This window comes from Haliaeetus albicilla, chromosome 12 (genome assembly GCF_947461875.1).
Source record: "Haliaeetus albicilla chromosome 12, bHalAlb1.1, whole genome shotgun sequence".
Taxonomy (NCBI): Eukaryota; Metazoa; Chordata; class Aves; order Accipitriformes; family Accipitridae; genus Haliaeetus; species Haliaeetus albicilla.
Genome location: NC_091494.1, coordinates 36766492 through 36783764, shown reverse-complemented (window position 1 = coordinate 36783764; position 17273 = coordinate 36766492). Strand labels below are relative to the sequence as shown.

The 17273-nt window shown below is 40.8% G+C and overlaps 2 protein-coding genes across 10 annotated transcripts in view; one reads left to right on the top strand and one right to left on the bottom strand.

Moving 5' to 3' along the window:
* Positions 1–234: 234 nt before the first annotated feature.
* Positions 235–9614, bottom strand: UTP18 (UTP18 small subunit processome component). Of its 2 annotated transcripts, none has more exons than XM_069799202.1 (14): positions 9271–9614; positions 8925–9052; positions 8729–8824; positions 8005–8084; positions 7666–7751; positions 6944–7069; positions 5902–6076; positions 5490–5590; positions 4576–4666; positions 4136–4259; positions 3075–3249; positions 2319–2461; positions 1037–1097; positions 235–372 (listed from the first exon to the last, which is right to left on the bottom strand). In XM_069799202.1, exons 1-13 carry the CDS (start codon positions 9565–9567, stop codon positions 1073–1075), a joined length of 1647 nt encoding a protein of 548 aa, XP_069655303.1. In that variant the 5' UTR covers positions 9568–9614; the 3' UTR covers positions 235–372; positions 1037–1072. The 2 variants fall into 2 exon arrangements, with proteins under 2 accessions (XP_069655303.1, XP_069655302.1); XM_069799201.1 differs by having other exon boundaries at positions 235–376; positions 1038–1097.
* A 493-nt stretch (positions 9615–10107) lies between these two features.
* MBTD1 (mbt domain containing 1) overlaps positions 10108–17273 on the top strand; it is a 40280-nt gene continuing 33114 nt past the window's right edge. For 3 of the 8 annotated variants that reach the window (XM_069799195.1, XM_069799194.1, XM_069799193.1), the window contains exons 1-2: positions 10111–10323; positions 12128–12175. In XM_069799195.1, the coding sequence (XP_069655296.1) occupies positions 10303–10323; positions 12128–12175 (69 nt within the window). In that variant the 5' untranslated portion in view covers positions 10111–10302. Of the gene's footprint in view, positions 10324–12127; positions 12176–12504; positions 12694–17273 lie in introns of all 8 variants that reach the window. The other 5 variants (XM_069799198.1, XM_069799192.1, XM_069799197.1 and 2 more) reach the window with 5 other exon arrangements.

Sequence of the window (17273 nt, the reverse complement as noted above, 5' to 3'; positions counted from 1 at the left end):
TTCCAACCCAGCCTCACATGGACCTGGCTGACGGAAAAGCTGAAGCTAAACACATGGAGCAGAGGTTACAGTTTACACAAAACTGATGTTTTTTGTTTCAGCATTGGAATACTTCATATGCTCATAATAACTAAAAACTTTTAAGAATTTCTTGAAGACATTAGCTTGAATGCCAACCATTAAAATCTACTTAGTCATTTGCTTACACAAAAGATTGGAAAAAGTTGAAACAACTTGCCTGGAAACTTATCAGGTACATTTATTAAGGAACAACATTCAAACACGTAGATGTTGCATTAATATTTTTGAACTTCCATATAAAATAAAAAAACTTGTTTGATTTTGCCAGCATACTTGTATCTGCAGGTTACAACACCTGGGGAAAGATCAGTAGAGAGAATTTTGTTAGTATCTTCCAAACATTTAGCCATCACAAAATTATATTGAAGCTTAATATGCAGAAGACATACCTGCTTTCAGTCTGAATGAGTTTAGCTTCCAATCATTAATACATTTTGAGTCAAACAGAACTATTGTATTACTGTCAAGGCTACGGGTCTTTCCAGAGGTTAAAGCATACAATAAAATCATATCTGCACACAAGCTACACTTCAAACTTCAGTAATTTATGTAACCTACATTTGAAATTACACAGACTTGTGTGGGCTCACTTACATGACTTCATAACAGGATCAAGCCAAGTATCTGCCAGCCTACAGCTGTTTTTAACAACACTGCCTATGAGTTTGATTTAAATATATTCAGATTTTTAGAACTGCTGTCAACAGGACCAAGCAGAAGTTTAGTTGAACTACCTACTCCCTGTAAGCATATTATTAGAAAAGCTGAGATTGACAAGACAAGCCTTACTCTTGCCCATCATGTGGGGCCTACTATATATGAGTGATCCAGACAGAACAATTTCAGATTCACAGTATTAAGAACTTCTTGTTGCCATCTATAAAGAGGTGGAGGTAGCAAAATGAAAATAAGGTTACTCAAGACAATGTTGTCAAGAGTTCTAGTGATATTTTTACCTCAGTTACTGGTCCATTTTCTCCTGTATCTTCTTTTAAAAATCTGAATAATGTTTCAGCCTGAAAGAAAAAAAAAAGGTTGAGAAAGATGTAAAACTCTTCAGTAACCTGTTGAGTGACCACCACAAAGAAGGAACAACTATTCAGTAGTGTCACTTTGAGTATTCTTAGCTGATCTGAAACACAGGTGTAGCAAAAGATAGCAATCATCCACATGCTATATTTACTTGAAGTGCCATTATAATATGCAGTTCAAGTTCAAATAAAGGACAAATCACAAGATTTAGTCACATTTTTACAGACGTGCTTGGGAGTCCTTTTGTAAACTCTCCCTGTCAGACTTCATAAATCATTAAAGTCTCACATTAGAAATACAAAGTTTTTCAAGGATCACATAAAGTTACTCAGTTTAAAAAAAGAAATATTCCTGCTCTGAGTTATTAACGCTCCTTACCCCTGACCACACCAGCAGGAAAAAAAAACCCAAAATCCAAACCCACACCACTTCTCCCTTCTCACAAAAAGGCTAGAGTTAAGCTTATGCTAATCAGACATCAACCACTGAGTTTGAGTTCCACATGAAAAATAGGATTTTAAAATCTAATTGTAAGCTAGCAATGTCCTCACGATAAACCATGAGGTCTTCCCACACGCACTATCCAGCATGCGCAGCAAGCCTTCAAACCTCGCTGAGCCTGAGCTCTAATCGCAGGATCACAGAATGGCTGAGGTCAGAAAGGACCTCTGGAGGTCATCTGGTCCAACCCTCCCCGCTGAAAGCAGGGCCACCCAGAGACAGCTGCCCTGCACCATGTCCAGACAGCTTTTGAGTATCTCCAAGGATGGAGTCTCCACAACCTCTCTGAACAATCTGTGCCAGTATTCAGTCACCCTCTCTCCAAAGTTCCTATTCATCCTGCCTTTACAACTAGAACAAACCCATGCCAGATACAGATGTTAACACTGAAACACAGATCTTTCAATCCTCTGAACCTGTTTTTTTTAATGGGGAGAACATCCAGTATCTGGCTGTTTACATCCTATTTCTTTCAGAAAAGGACAATGACAGTTTTGACAGGGATGTCTGCAGCAATGTATATTTTATAATCAGCCAATAAACAATGCTGCTTCTCCAGAAGGGGAAGCCAGCTCTGCACTCAATTAAGTCATCAGGTGAAATTCAGATCACAAAGTCAAACCTTATCATTTCCCAGTCATCTGCCCCATCTTACAGAATATAAACACATTATCTGGGATGAATGAACCTAACTTAGTACATACCTAAATAACAAAGCTTTGCCTTTGTTATTTGCTACAGAGAAAAAACCACTTCTGGGAGAAAAGTCCATAGATTGAGTAAGATAAATCTGTTTTCTTCTGAACACCGGAAAGTTTGAGAATACCGTATATGAAGGAATGTGTACCTATTGAGAAATAGGTCATTCGTTACAACAATTAGGAAAAAGCCAGTAAAATTCAAATTAAAGTACAAATTTAAAAATTGAAGATGAATGTTAAGTTCAAATGTTCAGTTATATTCCTATCCTACACCATTATATAGAGTCCTACTGGAGAAAAGGTGCAGGGAACACACTACAAAGCCAGTTACTGCAACTCATTTTTAAGTATTTGTATCTACGCAGTAAAAATAGGCTTCCAAACCCTCAGATTAATTCAATAGTTCCACTATTGGCCAGAATTCTGACAAGGCTGGCAAAATTTTGAATAAGCTAGGAAAAACACTACATAGTAAGACCGTTACAGTTAACACCTGCTGAAAATTCTTATTTGTTGCTGAGTCATATTTACAGCCCTGAAATAAGGGCATTTTTAGAAAGAGAAAAACAAAAGGTAAACTAGACCATAAGATGTTATTTTCAGAACAACTTCCCTGAAGAAAAACATTATTTTCTTATAAATGTACAGTATCTTGTACATGTCATGTATACATATCTGCTCAATATCAGTTTTATTATGTCACCAGGAACATTTTTGATCAAGATACAAAAAAGCTTGTACTAAAGAAGCTGAACATACCAATTTGACAGCCTCATCCATTTCACGGGAAGCCACTGCCAAAATTTCCGTGGTGGGATTGAAGGTCACACATGTAGCAGATGTAACTAGGTTCATTATGGCTTTAACTGGTTTAGGACGGTTTTCTTTGAGACAGACATCAGTAGTATACAAATTTACAACTCCAGAAGCTGAACTAAAAAAAGAAATTAACAAAGACTATACCAAGAAGTTAACATCTACAGTACATACTACCTTGTTATCTATTGCCACCATTCAATGAAAAATGTAATTTCCAATTATTTACTGGAGTTTGTAACAATATTTTGTTTGGAGCTTGATTTTAATTTGGAGTTTATAACAGTATTTAGTGGAGGGTTATTTTTTCTTATTTATATATGTCACACACTTAACTGTGGAGAGCCTTGATAAGCCCATCTCCTACACAGAATGGATTCAAAGCAATGAGAGCTTGCTATCAAAAGATTCTGAAACAGTTTCAAGCTTTTTTTTTTATACACTGTAGAGTAAGTCCACTTAAAAATCCTCTTCTAGAGCTAAGAAAATGCATGCTCTACTTAAGTATTTGCTAGTCTCATTTAAATGAACTGCTACTCTAGCTCAAGTTGTATCTTGGTAAGTATATTTGGAGAAACACTTTCAAGCTTGTGACTGAGTCGAGGCATCTTTTCAAAGGCTAACACGCTATCTTGTAGGAGCCAAATTAGGAATATAGGAAAGAGAACTAGAAAAGGGGGAACACCCTGAATCAACATTGGTACTATAGAATTTGTGATTTCAGTCAGTATGATTCAAAAATTAACTGCTAAACCCATATATTACAACAGTAATACATTAGGAGTGATACCAGCTGGTATTAAATGTATTATGGTATTTTAGATATACACAGAACAAATTAAGTTATCATCATAAAACAGGCAATATTCATCTATTCACCTCTACTCTAACCTTATTAAAACCAAACTTATTCCACGTTCCTACACTCTCACCAGCCACCACTAAGGTTTACTGAAGAGCTTCAAAATGAGATAGGAAGTAGTTGTCAAATCCAAGTCACTTACCCACATGCCACATACTGATTATTTTTTGAAATGGCGATGCACTTGCCTTCCAAAGAACCTTCATCTTCAAATTTATGTAGACACTTTCTGCTTCTCACATCCCAAATGAAAACTTCGCCTTCCTCTGGTTGCAGAATAAAGTAGAAGATTATAGAAACCATATATACAGAACACATTGTTTGTCTATTTTGTTAAAATAAATTTCATTAGATGACAACTATTAGCTCGTTTACAACTATCATATATAGGGTATTTTTAAAAAAACAACTAAAGGCATACTAAAATAGTTAACTCCATTCTTTAATGATTGATCACTTGGTTGTACTTTTATGCCAGATACTGGCATAACGTCTTTTAATTATCTTTGCAAAACAACAAATTACTTATAAAAACTTATGCAATTTAAACGGAATTACGATTAGTGCTGTTAGAGTACTTACTTGAATAGCTATATATTTTACTGCTGTCTGGAGTGAAAGCAGATGCAGTGCATCTTCCATTTACCTTCATAGTGCTAATCAGTTCCTTGGTCTATAGGATGAAGAACAACAATGGCGACAATGATTCTACCAAAAATCTGTAGTAAAGTTGTTTCCATACTCCTGTCCCACAAAAATCTTAAGTTAGCTACACTGACATTAAAAGAACAGCATCAACATTTTCAGTGCCTATGGACCAGAGCACAAGCGATGCTCATGAGTCCATGACCAATTTATTATTGCACAACTACAGCTAGTTCAATAAACATTCATTTGCTCCCTCACTGAAGGGTCTTCATCATATAACAGAACTGAACTTTCTTTTTAAAAAGTATTTTTCCTAGAAAAAGTTTAAAACAAATCCAGCTGACATCATATGGCACTTTTAAATGTAACTGAAAAAATTCTATATGCATTATGAATCACAGTAGATGGCATGATTCATGAACACGGTACACCAGCACACACTAGCGCTATTCCCAAAAAAGCAGCCCTATATTCCTTCCACCCTCAGATGCTCATTTCCGTGCCGAGGCCATTCCTTTTGCTAGCACAGTGTGCAATCAGCCAAAATATAACATCCACATATAACTTTTTCCAGTGACAGCTTAAAAACCCATGAAACTCTGGCCTTAGTGCCACCAGTCCCAAAGAGAACTGCATAGTCAGAAAGAATTCTCAGACACCCCAAAATAATTTTTTACCGCTAAAGTTAGTTGATTCAGCAGCTCATTTTTGAAGGCTGTCATGGTATGTGTCACATCTTTCTTTCAACTGAAAACTAGATTGCTTTTCAGATTAAATATAAACAAGCAGATTCAAAAGGAAAAAGGTACAAAGAAACTGAAGCTACATGAACCATGAAGATAAACTACCTTCATTGACAACAAGTGAAGGTAACCTGAAGTTCCAGTTAGAAGCATAAATGATCCATCTGGAGAGACTTCAAAGTCTCTGAGAAATCTTTCCTCCACACCTTTAAAAAAAGATCAAGAACTTCAAATTGGCATAATTTATTCTTCTTCCTCAACATTCAGAGGTATGATGAATATGAATAAGACATGACACCACTTCAGCTTTTCATTTCTGTAATACACTGTCACAGTAAAGCTACAACTCAACCTCATTTATGTATGACAATTAACTTTTAATATCCCAGACAAACTAAAGCTAAAAATATGACCTCCAACAATTCACTGCACTTCCTTTTAAAACAAATTCATATGCCATCTCTATTTGGAGACAGCTGCAACTATGCCCAGACACTTACAGCACTATAAAACATACCTCTTACTTTCTGTATAGGGATAATACTTCCACTCATCATGTCATACACAAAGAACATTTTATGGTGAGTACCAGTGGCTATAACTTGTTCTCCATCAACACTGAAACAAGCCTTATAAATTGGAAAACTCTCTAAATAGATGCTCTGTATTCTTGGATTCCTTATACCATCAACCTTCAAAAAAAACAGATTATCGTATTAAGGAACATACCAAATACTTTTACCTAGAAAATTCATATCAACTAGCCAGTACTAGAGACTTAAACAGTAAGAGGTACACCAGTTTGAAGCATTAATCTCTTCTTCTTTTCTCAATCTACAAATAACCTAGCTCTTGTCTTCTAAGCCTATATATGAGGCACTCCCAGCCTTCCCGGATATACTTCACACCTCTTACCCACCCCTGTCTTGCCCATGTTTTGTTCAAATAATCACTTCTATTGTGCTTTTCTAAACAGAAACATATGCTTCGCATTGTTCTTTCCTGCGGCCCTGTGGGAGTGTCAAATTCGACTTGTGTCTTTGACCTTTTCACCCATATTGGGCCACGTTGAAAGTTCCTAAATAGAGTTATGATCTTTAGTAGGAGTGTCCTAGGATGAGTAGCTTCCTGCTGCAGTAGCCTCTCCACCCCCAAAATGATTTCACAGCAATACTACAGTTTTAAATCAAAGTGGACTGCTCCCCACATTATAGGCTTTACAAACAACGTAAGAAAAAAAAAATCTCATTAGTCCTCCTCACTGCAAACCTTAAACCCAAACATTTTTAAAAACATATCTTCAACTAAAAGCTCTGATACAACTAAGTTTGCCTGTGCTCTGTAAGTGGTTGGTATAAAGTCACAGATGGAAATTTCTTCCAACAAGATGCCTTCAACCAAGCAAATTCCATTGTAACCACAGACATTACAACCCCTGTGAGCACACCATCACAGGAAGAGAGAAAAGAAAGTATATCATTCCAGTCTATCTCAGGTATACTTATAAAAAAGATTCCATATTAGTGGCCATTTACATAGTATAGATTTAAGTTCTTCACCTGAAAGAGTGACACAGATCGATCATGTCCAGCAGTCATGACTACTTGAGCAGATGGATGAAACTGCACAGTTGCCAGTCTTCCATTAGCAAGACGTTCCTGATTAGCAGGCAAGCAGGTCTTTATCTAGACGAAATATCAAGCCATTTAAAACAAAGTACAACTTGGGCATTTTTGCTTATGCTCATGAACAGCCAATTTAATAGCTCTTTATTCTACAAGTGCAAGATCTCAAACCCTATGATGAACTTTGAGACAGCAGGACATAAGGCAGAACATACACACACTAAGTTCAGCAAGTTGCTTCAATGCAGCAGTGTAGACACAAGATAAACTCGCTAACCTTTCTACTAACTTTGAACTTAGCCTACATAAGACACACTAAGATAGCGTAAGACACACTCATTTAAGACTGTCACTTCTCAAACACCACTTCAGTAGCCTCAAAGTTGTGGGAGAATTCCATCCTTCCTATGCAGAAATTAAAATCCTACTACAAGATACTACTTTAGAGTACATAAAAACTCTTATGTCAAACAATACATCTCAATTTATTGTTTCATGCTTTCATGGTGTGAACTATCCAATTTGTCCAACTATTTACTCTTTAGAGTTTTCAGCTACAGAAACAAAGAAAAAGTCCATATGATCACTAATTTTACCGCCCAAATAGCAAGAAAGAAGTCAAAGTGTGCATATGGGTCAAACTGAGGTGCCTTTACCTTCAAAATGCCTCTTGGCAGGGACTCTGAGTTTGACACAAAATTGCCAGTCCTGCATAGCAGATTATCATCTTCATCACTGTCACCTAAGACAAAGCACATTGAAAAGGGCAATTCCACAAACACTCCCACATCAAAACCTACAAATTCCTTACAGAAACAAATTAAACCAAAGCACACTGAAGGAAAGAAGGAAGAAAGCTGACTTATCCAGCATATACTGGATACTACTAGCAGATATTACTGAAACTGAGAAAACATAAAAAATAATTACTTTCTAAGAAACTAAATAGGGAAACGCACAGAAACACTTATTAGAATAGTAACAGATTTATTTACTATCACTTGCAGTCCTTTTGGATTTCCTCCTGTTTTCTAAATCAGCCCAGGCAGGAACTCCTCCCATAGCTCGCTGAAACCTAGCAAGAGAAGGGTGAGAGGGGCAGGGGAACAACTTTTTTTAAAAAAAGTAATTTCCTTCTATGCATTAAGCACTTACAAGACATAGTCATGATTTTGCAACATTACTCACACTTAGAACACTATGCAAGTTTTTCTAAAATTCTACTCAGCTTTCTGTGTTTTGCTGACTTCCTGAGTGTGAAACTAAAGCCAAATCTATACCAAACATTAAAGCGCTGTGCTTTGGAGCCATACATGCTAATACCAAGACAACCCAAACAGATCTAAAGTTCTGCTTTGCCATCTGCCTACATTCACATTTCAGCTCATTCTTATACACCATACTGAGCTAGCATCTTCCATCACTCTCTTTACAAAGCAATGTATCACTATAAAAAATTTCTAATATAATTCTCTAGAGAACAAATTAGTTTGTGCACCTCTGCTAAAGCAAGTTTTAAACAAACTAGTTTAAACAATGCAAACGCACGTTTTATTTACTGTTCTCCATATTATTTTCAATTTAAAAATACTGTAAGAAGCATTAGCTTTAAAGAGACTAAATGAATACAGCGGGTGAAGAGGAAAGTAACTCTGAATGTCACATAAACGTATCTTATGTCATCTTAAAGTTCACCACAAAAACATTAATGAAACTTACTGTTCTTCAAGTCTTCTTTTTAGATTTTTCTTAGTAAGTGTCTTCTCAGCATCGCTTTTCATGAAATCCTTCCTATATCTATGGGTCATATCAACACTACACAGAAAAAACAGAACATGAAGATCATTCAAACTGAGGCCACTTACAGTCACTCTTAAGCGTGACACACAATTCCTACCTGCAAGCTTGAACTTACTTCTCCTCAGCTTCATCATCTTCATCCACCCAGGCTGGCTTTTTAGACAGGAGTTTACCTTTTGCTTCGTTTTCTACTTCCGAATCGCTGGAGTCTTTCTGGAGACTTCTCCTCTCTGTTGCATTAAGCTGAAAACAACCCAACAGACCATTTCAGGCCAGCCGCGGGCCGGTGCGGGGAGATGACAGACACGGCGGCGGGGACTAGGCAGGGGCAAGGAGCCAAAGCAAGCACCAGCCCCTGCTCGGGACTGCAGAACACGCCGCCTCCCCGCGCTCCGCTCCGGCGGGCCCGGGCCTCAGGAGAGGCCGTGGGGCGGGAGAGCCCGCCGGGCCCCGAGCCCTACCCGCCGAGGACCGGCCAGGCGCTGCAGCAGCTCATCCTCCTCCACGTTGAGGCTGTCACCGAACACCAGCTCCTCCAGCTCCCGCTCGCCGCCCGACCGGCGCGAGAGTGATTTCAAGTGCCGGGCCCGCCGAGCCGCCTCCTCCGCCGCCTGCTCAGCCGCCGCCCGCTCAGCTGCCGCTGCCGCCATCTCCGCCGCCTCCGCGCGCGGCCGGAGCTGCTTCGCTATTTTCTTCATTTTCTTCTTTTTCTTGGCCGCTGCCGGGCCCGGCCGAGGCGCTCCCGCCGCCGGCTGCATGGCTCCCCGCCGGCCCGCCGCCCACCGGAACCGGAACGCGTGCTCGCTAACCACGTGACACCCCCTCTTATATCGGCTTCATTGCCCCGCCCCGCGGGCGTGATAGGCGCGCACCGCTGCCCCTCCTCAGCCCACGTGATCAGGCCACGCCCCCCCGGGGCTCAAGACGCTTGCACGTGACCTCCTTTCTTTGCCTTCCTTCCCCCGCCCTCCTTCCCTCCCCCCCACCCCGCGTTCCACGTGACGCGGCCCACGGCTGGGCCGCTCCATTACGCTCCCGGCAGGATCCCCCTCCCCGTGTAACAACAAGCGCCCCTCACCGGCGGCCTAACGCCCATCCTCTGCCCTCCACCATCCACCAAAAAGCAAACCGAGCGGCGTCGGGGGTTGCTTTTATCCCCCAACCTCTCCTGCGGCGCTGCGCCCCCCCCCTTTTCCGAATGGTTTCCCCCAGAGGGGGTACGGCGAGCGAGGAAGCCCCAAACAGCTGGGAGCCCAATGAGGGCGCGCGGTGGGCCGGGCGCCGCGCATGCGCAGAGGCGTTATGCTAATGTTGTTGATATTCCGGCGCAGGGAGTTGGGTTTCTTTCTCCGGCTGAGTGAGAGGCTGAACTTTCCAGGCCGCCTCCTGCCCCGCCGGGCCCGGCCCCTCACAGGGGGAGGTGGCAGGCGGAGGGGGCCGAGCCGAGGGGAGGGGGCAGAGGCAGCGGGCGTTCTCCTGCCCATGAGGGCCTGATGGAAAACACAAAGGACCTGGTGAGTTACCGCAGCCCGGGGGGGGGGACTGGTGGTGGGGTTGTAGGGGGAGAACGCGGCAGCCGCGGTGGGGGCTGCCCCGCTGAGGGAACGAGCGGGACACCCGGCGCCTGAGGAGAGCGGCGGGGGGGGGCAGGTGGAGGGGTTGGGGGGCTGAGCGACACCCCCCCCCCGCCTCCCTCCCTTTCTCCCTCCCTTTCTCCCGCCGCACCTGTGTGGGAGGGGAGCAGCCCCAGCACCCTCCGGCTTTTGTGGGGGCGGGGAGGGGAGCGGCTCTGGGGGGGGGGGGCGCCAGCCCCGAGCGGGGGGGGCTCCGCCGTACCGGCCTCCCCCACCTTCCCGCGGGGTAGGGAGCCGGGTTGGCCTCGGGCCGGCTTTCTGCGGAGCGCTGTGGGGAAAACTTTATTGCGGGCAGCCCCGCAGAGCCGAGCCGTCCCGCGGAGCGGGGGCAGGCCGAGGCGGCGGGCCCCCCCCCGCCCCCGGGACTGGGGGGGGGACGGGGACGGACACACGACACGCGTGGGGGAGCCGTGGGTGGGTGCTGGCAGCGCTGCGAAGCCTGTCACCCGCGGAGGAGCTGCGGGCACGTGGAGGCGGAGAGCGGCGGCTCCCCCTTTGTTGTGATCCCGTCTGCTGGCGGAGAGCTGCCCTCCCCCAGCCCCCCACCGGCCTCCTTGGGCTGGGTTGGGTTGGGGTTTTGTTTTGTTTGTTGTTCGGGGTTTTTTTCTTTTTTTTCCCTTCCTCCCCTTCTTCTTCCTGCCGGCAGTCAGGATCGGTAGTAAAAAGTTTCAGATTATCTCGTACTGAGCGATGCAGGCGTACTGGGATACGCTTCTCTTAGTGGTCCGCTGAAGTGCTGGGTTTTCAGCAACTTCCTCTTGGAGTTAAAGCCTTTAAGGTTTAGTTTTCCAGTCGTGCTCATTTTAAGTGCTGTAGAGTGTTCTTCAATATTAGCACTTCAAAAGCTTTGGATTCTTTGCATCCAGTTCCCCTTTCTGTGTAATTTTTATGACTGTTTATATTGTGACTTTGTTCTTGATGTGAGGAGCAGTAAACCTGTGAAACCAGTTTCACTTTCAGGTTGTTGCTGGAAATGTTTTAAAGTGTAGCAATTTCTGTCCAGTGTGGCTTTAAAAAAAAAAAAACAATCCTACTACAAAGCATATGCCGATTATGGTAGAAACTACTGTGTGTCAAAAAGTAATTCGTTTTAAAATAATGATTTAAAATGTGGGTGGTAGCCTTGTGACTTTTCACATCTAAAACCAGCTAAAACTGAAAGCTGCAGGGCAGTCTTCTGTATTTTAAATTAAAATTATTTTGCAGGTTGGAGAACCTGCATTTAACTTATTTGGTTTTTGTATTTGTTTATAACAGTCCGATTTTGACTTGTAAGGAATGGAATAAAAAGGCTGTGAGAGAGTCTAATCTGGAACATTAAATGGGAACTAAACCATTATATTCCTTTAAAAAGGCAATCAATAATAGTTTTTACTCGTTGCTTCTGCCTAGGGATCTTTTAGAGGAAGTATGTAATGTAAGCTGTAGGGAAATATAGCAGAGGTATATGCTTTCCTATGTGGAAGTTATTGTTTATGCCACAGGAATAGTTTAGGTGTTGTTCTTGAGAGTGTGTAGGCTTGTGCACGTGTAAAAGGATTGTAGACTGAAAGTAAGAACTCTCTTCATTGTTGTTCTCTATAAAGAGCTAGGTGACTGTGGCAGTAATGATAATCTGTACAAAAGTTCCCTCTCATTGGCTTTCATTTCTCTTACCTTCTAAAATTTGATTTAATTTTGCAAGGCTTTTGATACCTTCTGCAAACTACTACTGCATACCTTCATTTCTCAGGTAAGTCAGTACACTCTGGGTACGTGTGATATTTTGCTGAATCTGGCTCTGAGCACATGGAATGAGTTCAGATGTTGAAGATTTTGGTTTTGGGTTGGTGGTGTTTTTTGGCTTTTTAAAATTTAAATGGTGGTGTTTTTTTTAATGGTAACACAGTGTTTAAAGTGAAGTATTTGCCTCTTCCAGATACTCCTGTAAGGGCTTTGTAGAAACATAATGGAGTTTGTAACAGATTTTCAGTTTTCTCAAAACTCGGATATTTCACATATTAATCATCACATCCCCCCCTCCAAAATTGCCTGCTAATTTGATATATTTTTTTATGAAAGAGTCTCCCCTCTTGTGTGAAACCCCCTGGGGAAGAGGCTATGGACAAAACCATTGGCAAACAGCAGAAACTGGCTTCAGACAAAATGCTGTCATACATAGCAAATGAAGAGACAGGAAAAAACATTTCTGTAATTTTCCAGCAGAGATTTTACTTATAATAAGAGTGGAAGGCACATTTCCAGATAGAGGTGAGTTGCTTGTATAAAAAAGTAAGTTTGGTTGGTTCTGATTTCCAGGAATCCCAAGATGTTTAGCTTTGGGGGTTTTTTTGTTTATTTGTTTTTAATGAAAGCTGAAAGTATGTTTTCTTTAAATTGGTACCATGTTTGAGTTTTCTTTTTTTTGTCATGCTATGAGACACAATTAGACTTCAGTTCCACAGGGGGCAAGCTAGTATTACTACAGTAAATTATTTTGGCCAGCGTACATTCAGAAGAGTTGTAATAAATTAGTTCCATCGTCTTGTTTCCTTAATGCTAACATCCAGAGCTAAATCTAAGCTTGTAGCATAAAACATTAATGAAACATTTTGAAAACTAAAGCTGTGCATCAAATTTAATACCAACTCGGAAATACACTATGGGAAACGCACGATCTGTTAAGAATATGTGATTAAAGTAAATGTGTCTTATCACAGACCCTTGGCTTGAAGGTTGTGGTGACCTCATTGTTGACCTTGGCCTCAAATACCATCTGTCCATACTTCTGTCATGTTTCTGGGGGTTAGATCTGAATATAGAAAGTGATGCCTATCTGTATAGGTGCTGGTAGGCCTTTGTTAAGCTACAGCTCCTGTACTCAAAGCTCTAAATTGCTGCCTTTCTGAATTCAAGCACCAGATTGATTCAGTAGTAATGACAACCATTTTGAGTGGTTTGAAACCTTTCTGTGACTGTTTTGGATCATCCTCCTTTGGCCAGGATGCACTAACTTGGGGGCAAGAAGTTTGGTTAATTAATAATGGGGCATTTTTTTGTACCAAGTTTTCATCTTCAAAACACTTTCTCATAAATTTTGCCAATACTTGAGCATAGTCTTCATCAAGACACTAAAGCAATTTCCTGAGTAAGTATTTGATGTCTAATTAACATTAAATGGTTTTATTTTGTGTTTTAGCCATGCATTGTTCACTCTTTGTGACCATTTTTTTATACTCCAAGGGTAGTTATGCTCAAAGAATGTATGCTATACATACTGGTTTGCTGACCAAATTCAACTGTGTATATATATATATATATATAAGATTGTACGTTAAGAGAGTGAGAAAGTAGTTATTTTTCATATTTGTTTAGAGTTGCCTTCCTGCTTTTAGGGAAACCGGTTTCCTTAACTATGTTCTTTTATCGTACCATTTGCCTTGTGTAATGGTTAATTAAGATTATTTCTTAAAAATACATTGCTGCCAAGTATTCACAGGGAGGAGAGGAAGAACAGGAAAATGGGAAGTTGGGCAGAATAAGAAAGCAGTTCTTAAGAGTTCCTTTCTCCACCCATCCCTTCAATAAAGAAAAGTATGCAAGAAAACCCCCAAGCAAATAGTCGTATAGGCTTATTTGCCAGTCCCACTTACCCTAGACTTTGTATTGCTCTGTCTAAAAATCTTTGCTGTTGAGGAACTGGTAATCTCCTTAGCAAAATAAACCTTAGCCAGTATGCGGAAAAGTTTGTCTTGTTCTTTTGTTTGTGCATTGCTTCCGCTTAACGTACTAGTAGACACTCTACTAGTGGTGGAGTTACTTAAGCTACTGCTCTTTTGGTATTAACCAGCTACAAGGTTCTATGTTTTCTAGTAAGCCATACTCCTGCTCCTGCGTGTTTTGCAGATAGGCAGGATGCTACTCCCTCATTTGTTAGAAGGTGAAGATGACTAATCTGGTTCAGTTTTGAGGAAAAGACAAGCTCCTCAGCATGATTTTTAGTGCTAAATCCAGCTTCTAAGAGTAGCAAAGTTTTCTGCGTTTTCGTTTTTGGTTTGGGTTTTTTTTTTTTTTCTTTTGTATGCCTATATTGTGAAACATGGATTGATCTTACTATGGTTGTAATTGTTAGATTAAGTTACTACTACTGTTAGTCTCTGGTAGGTTTTTTGAGTGAAGGACTGCATTCTCATGGACAGTGTCTCAAAATTCAGTGGGAACACCTTGCAGGGTAATAAGCTCTTCTTTCTGAGGCTTCCATTCATAGAGGTCCTGTAGCTACCATGGTTAGGTGCTTCTTTGTCAGACAGACAAGACATTGCTAGTCAGCTGAGGCACACTGCTGCTCATCACTTGCAAGAACTTGGCAGGAATTGCAGGCTGCTGCTGTTACCAAAGTATGGTTCTGTTTGAGGCATATATTGTCCTTTTTGTAAGGATGCTGGTTTTGACATTTGAGTTCAGAGTTGTACCCCAACTTTTTTCTGTTTCAGATGTTAGAGGTCCTATTCTTTTGCAAACTCCATCTAAGTTCTGCAGGAAGGGTTACTAGATATTCCATGTGTTGTTCACTTGTTTCTACAAATGCTATGTTTCAACATGGGTTGAGAAGAACCTTAGTGGTGTGTATTATCAAACTAGAAATGTTTTTATCTCCTCTAGCAAAATTCCAGCATAGGTATTTGCATATCATCTTTCCTAACTTCCATCTACTTCTGCATACAGAGTACTTTGTAATTTTTTTGTTGCAAAACCGTACCTTTTCCAAGTCTCACAAAACATATTTTGAGTAGTTTCCCCAGAATATCCAGGCAATAACTATAAATTAACATTAAGAGTGTCCTACATAAATTATCTGGCAGAAGCTTGGATAAAAATGTTTTATAAAAACTACAGTATTATTTTAAAACAGTAAGCAAAGCTGCTGTTTTGAATCACTCATAACTTGACCTGGGATGATTTGGCCAAATATAAAATAAATGGAAAGGTAACCTGAGACTTGTTTTGACAGTGTAGTTAAACTTGACAAACTTGATGATTGCTACTTAGGTATTTGTATAATGCTGAAGAATGATTTTCTTAGTAAAGGGCCCAACTTTCTATATAGAAAGCAAAAATGTTTTCTCATCTGTGGATATTTTGGCAAAGAGGGCTTGGCAGTAATATTGAGGTTCTAAGTATGTGATGCAAAAGAAGAACCAAAAAAAAAAGAGCAAAAAAAGAGCCAACTGTGCTATTGCGGTATCTGCCGTTGTAATCTTGCACCATGCTTCAACTTGCCTAGAGCAGCCTGTCTTCTCTTCTGTGCCACTGGTCCTTCATCTTGCCTCCAACTTCCCATTTTTTGTGTCACCTTCCCTTGCAGTGGAAGCAGTGCTGGCTATAGAGTTTCTCTACTGTAGCACTGGGAATTGGAGGGACTAGGAATGGGCTGCACTTTTCTTCCTTCTGAGCTGCTACAGCATTTCAGACCTCTGCCAGCAAAGTACTGGGCAAAGCAGAACTGCCGTGTGGGTCCAGAGTTCTCCAGTCTGGAATGGAAAAGGGATGTCCCAAGACTACCTTGTACTGCAGCCTCCACTTAGGGTTGAAGTCCTCCTTTATGTGGGATGAAGCCCTAATCTCTTAGTAAAATCAGATCAGCTGACTTAGGGAGGATGAGTGAATGAGGAAGGAGACCCTGCCCGTGGGCTCTGAAACACCACTAATATCTATCTGTAATACTAGAAGGGATCATGGTGTTCTGGTGTTACTGTTATGGATGGTTAATATGGTATTGCATTTTATTTCTTAGCAGAGACTGTGGTCAAGAAAAGTTAAATATTGTGAGACATTAAAGAGCTCATGAAATCTTGAGGAAGATGACTAGTCTTCATGTTCTGATATGTAAATTACTGGCACTGTTCGCAGAACACTGTATCCATGGCAACGTTGTGCTCAACTTCTGCCTTAATCTACACACGTGCACACACAAACAAATAACTGATCTTACATCTTGTTGGCTAATAACATCAGTAATAGCGTACAGGTAAGACTTGTTACCAGTGCAGGTCAGGACTAGATTTTGTTCTGCCATTGCTCAGCATTTCCTCTAATGCTTGCAACCGTTACCCTAGCTACTTCAGTCAGGTGTCAGTTCCTTCAAGGAGTTGTCAAGTTGTGCCCTATCCTAAGTTTTGATTGGTTTTAATATAACTTTGGATTGTTGGCTAAGGAATGTGTGCATAATTAACATTACACTGACTTTTTTTGTTGTTCTGTTTCACGGCTGCTTTAAGTGTTTTAAATTTGTTTATCTTATTGCATAACCTTTTGTGCTTACTGGTTTTTGTTTGGTTGGTTTTTTTTAATTGGATGCTAGGATTGGGTCAGTGTGGAAATCAGGTTTCCCTTTTAACTATAAGGAAATCCTTCCATAATAGGATTTAGTCAGATTGCAAAGGAGAATAGAGAATATTACAAAATAAAGGGATAGCATGGCAGAAAAAGGCTCGGATGAGATCCAACAATAAAGATGTTCAGGCATATACTCTCTAGGAAAGGGATTTGGGGAATTACTGTGATGAAATCTTAAAGCCGTGAATCCAAATGCAGTTTAAGAAGGAAAAGTCTGATCACATATTATTATTTTTCTGTCTACAATGACTTTTAAATAAAATTAGCTCTTGGAAAAGAAAGTAGAGGCAAACGCTTTCATAATTTTTTTTCTGTTTCCTTGGCTATACTTCATTCTCCCAACTTGTGCTTCTATTGTAGAATTTGTCTTCTCTTTATCTGTTATTTCCTCTCAAACTTAGTAGATGCTGTTAAGGATAATGGAAATACTTGGACATTTTTTAATTTTTTAGCTT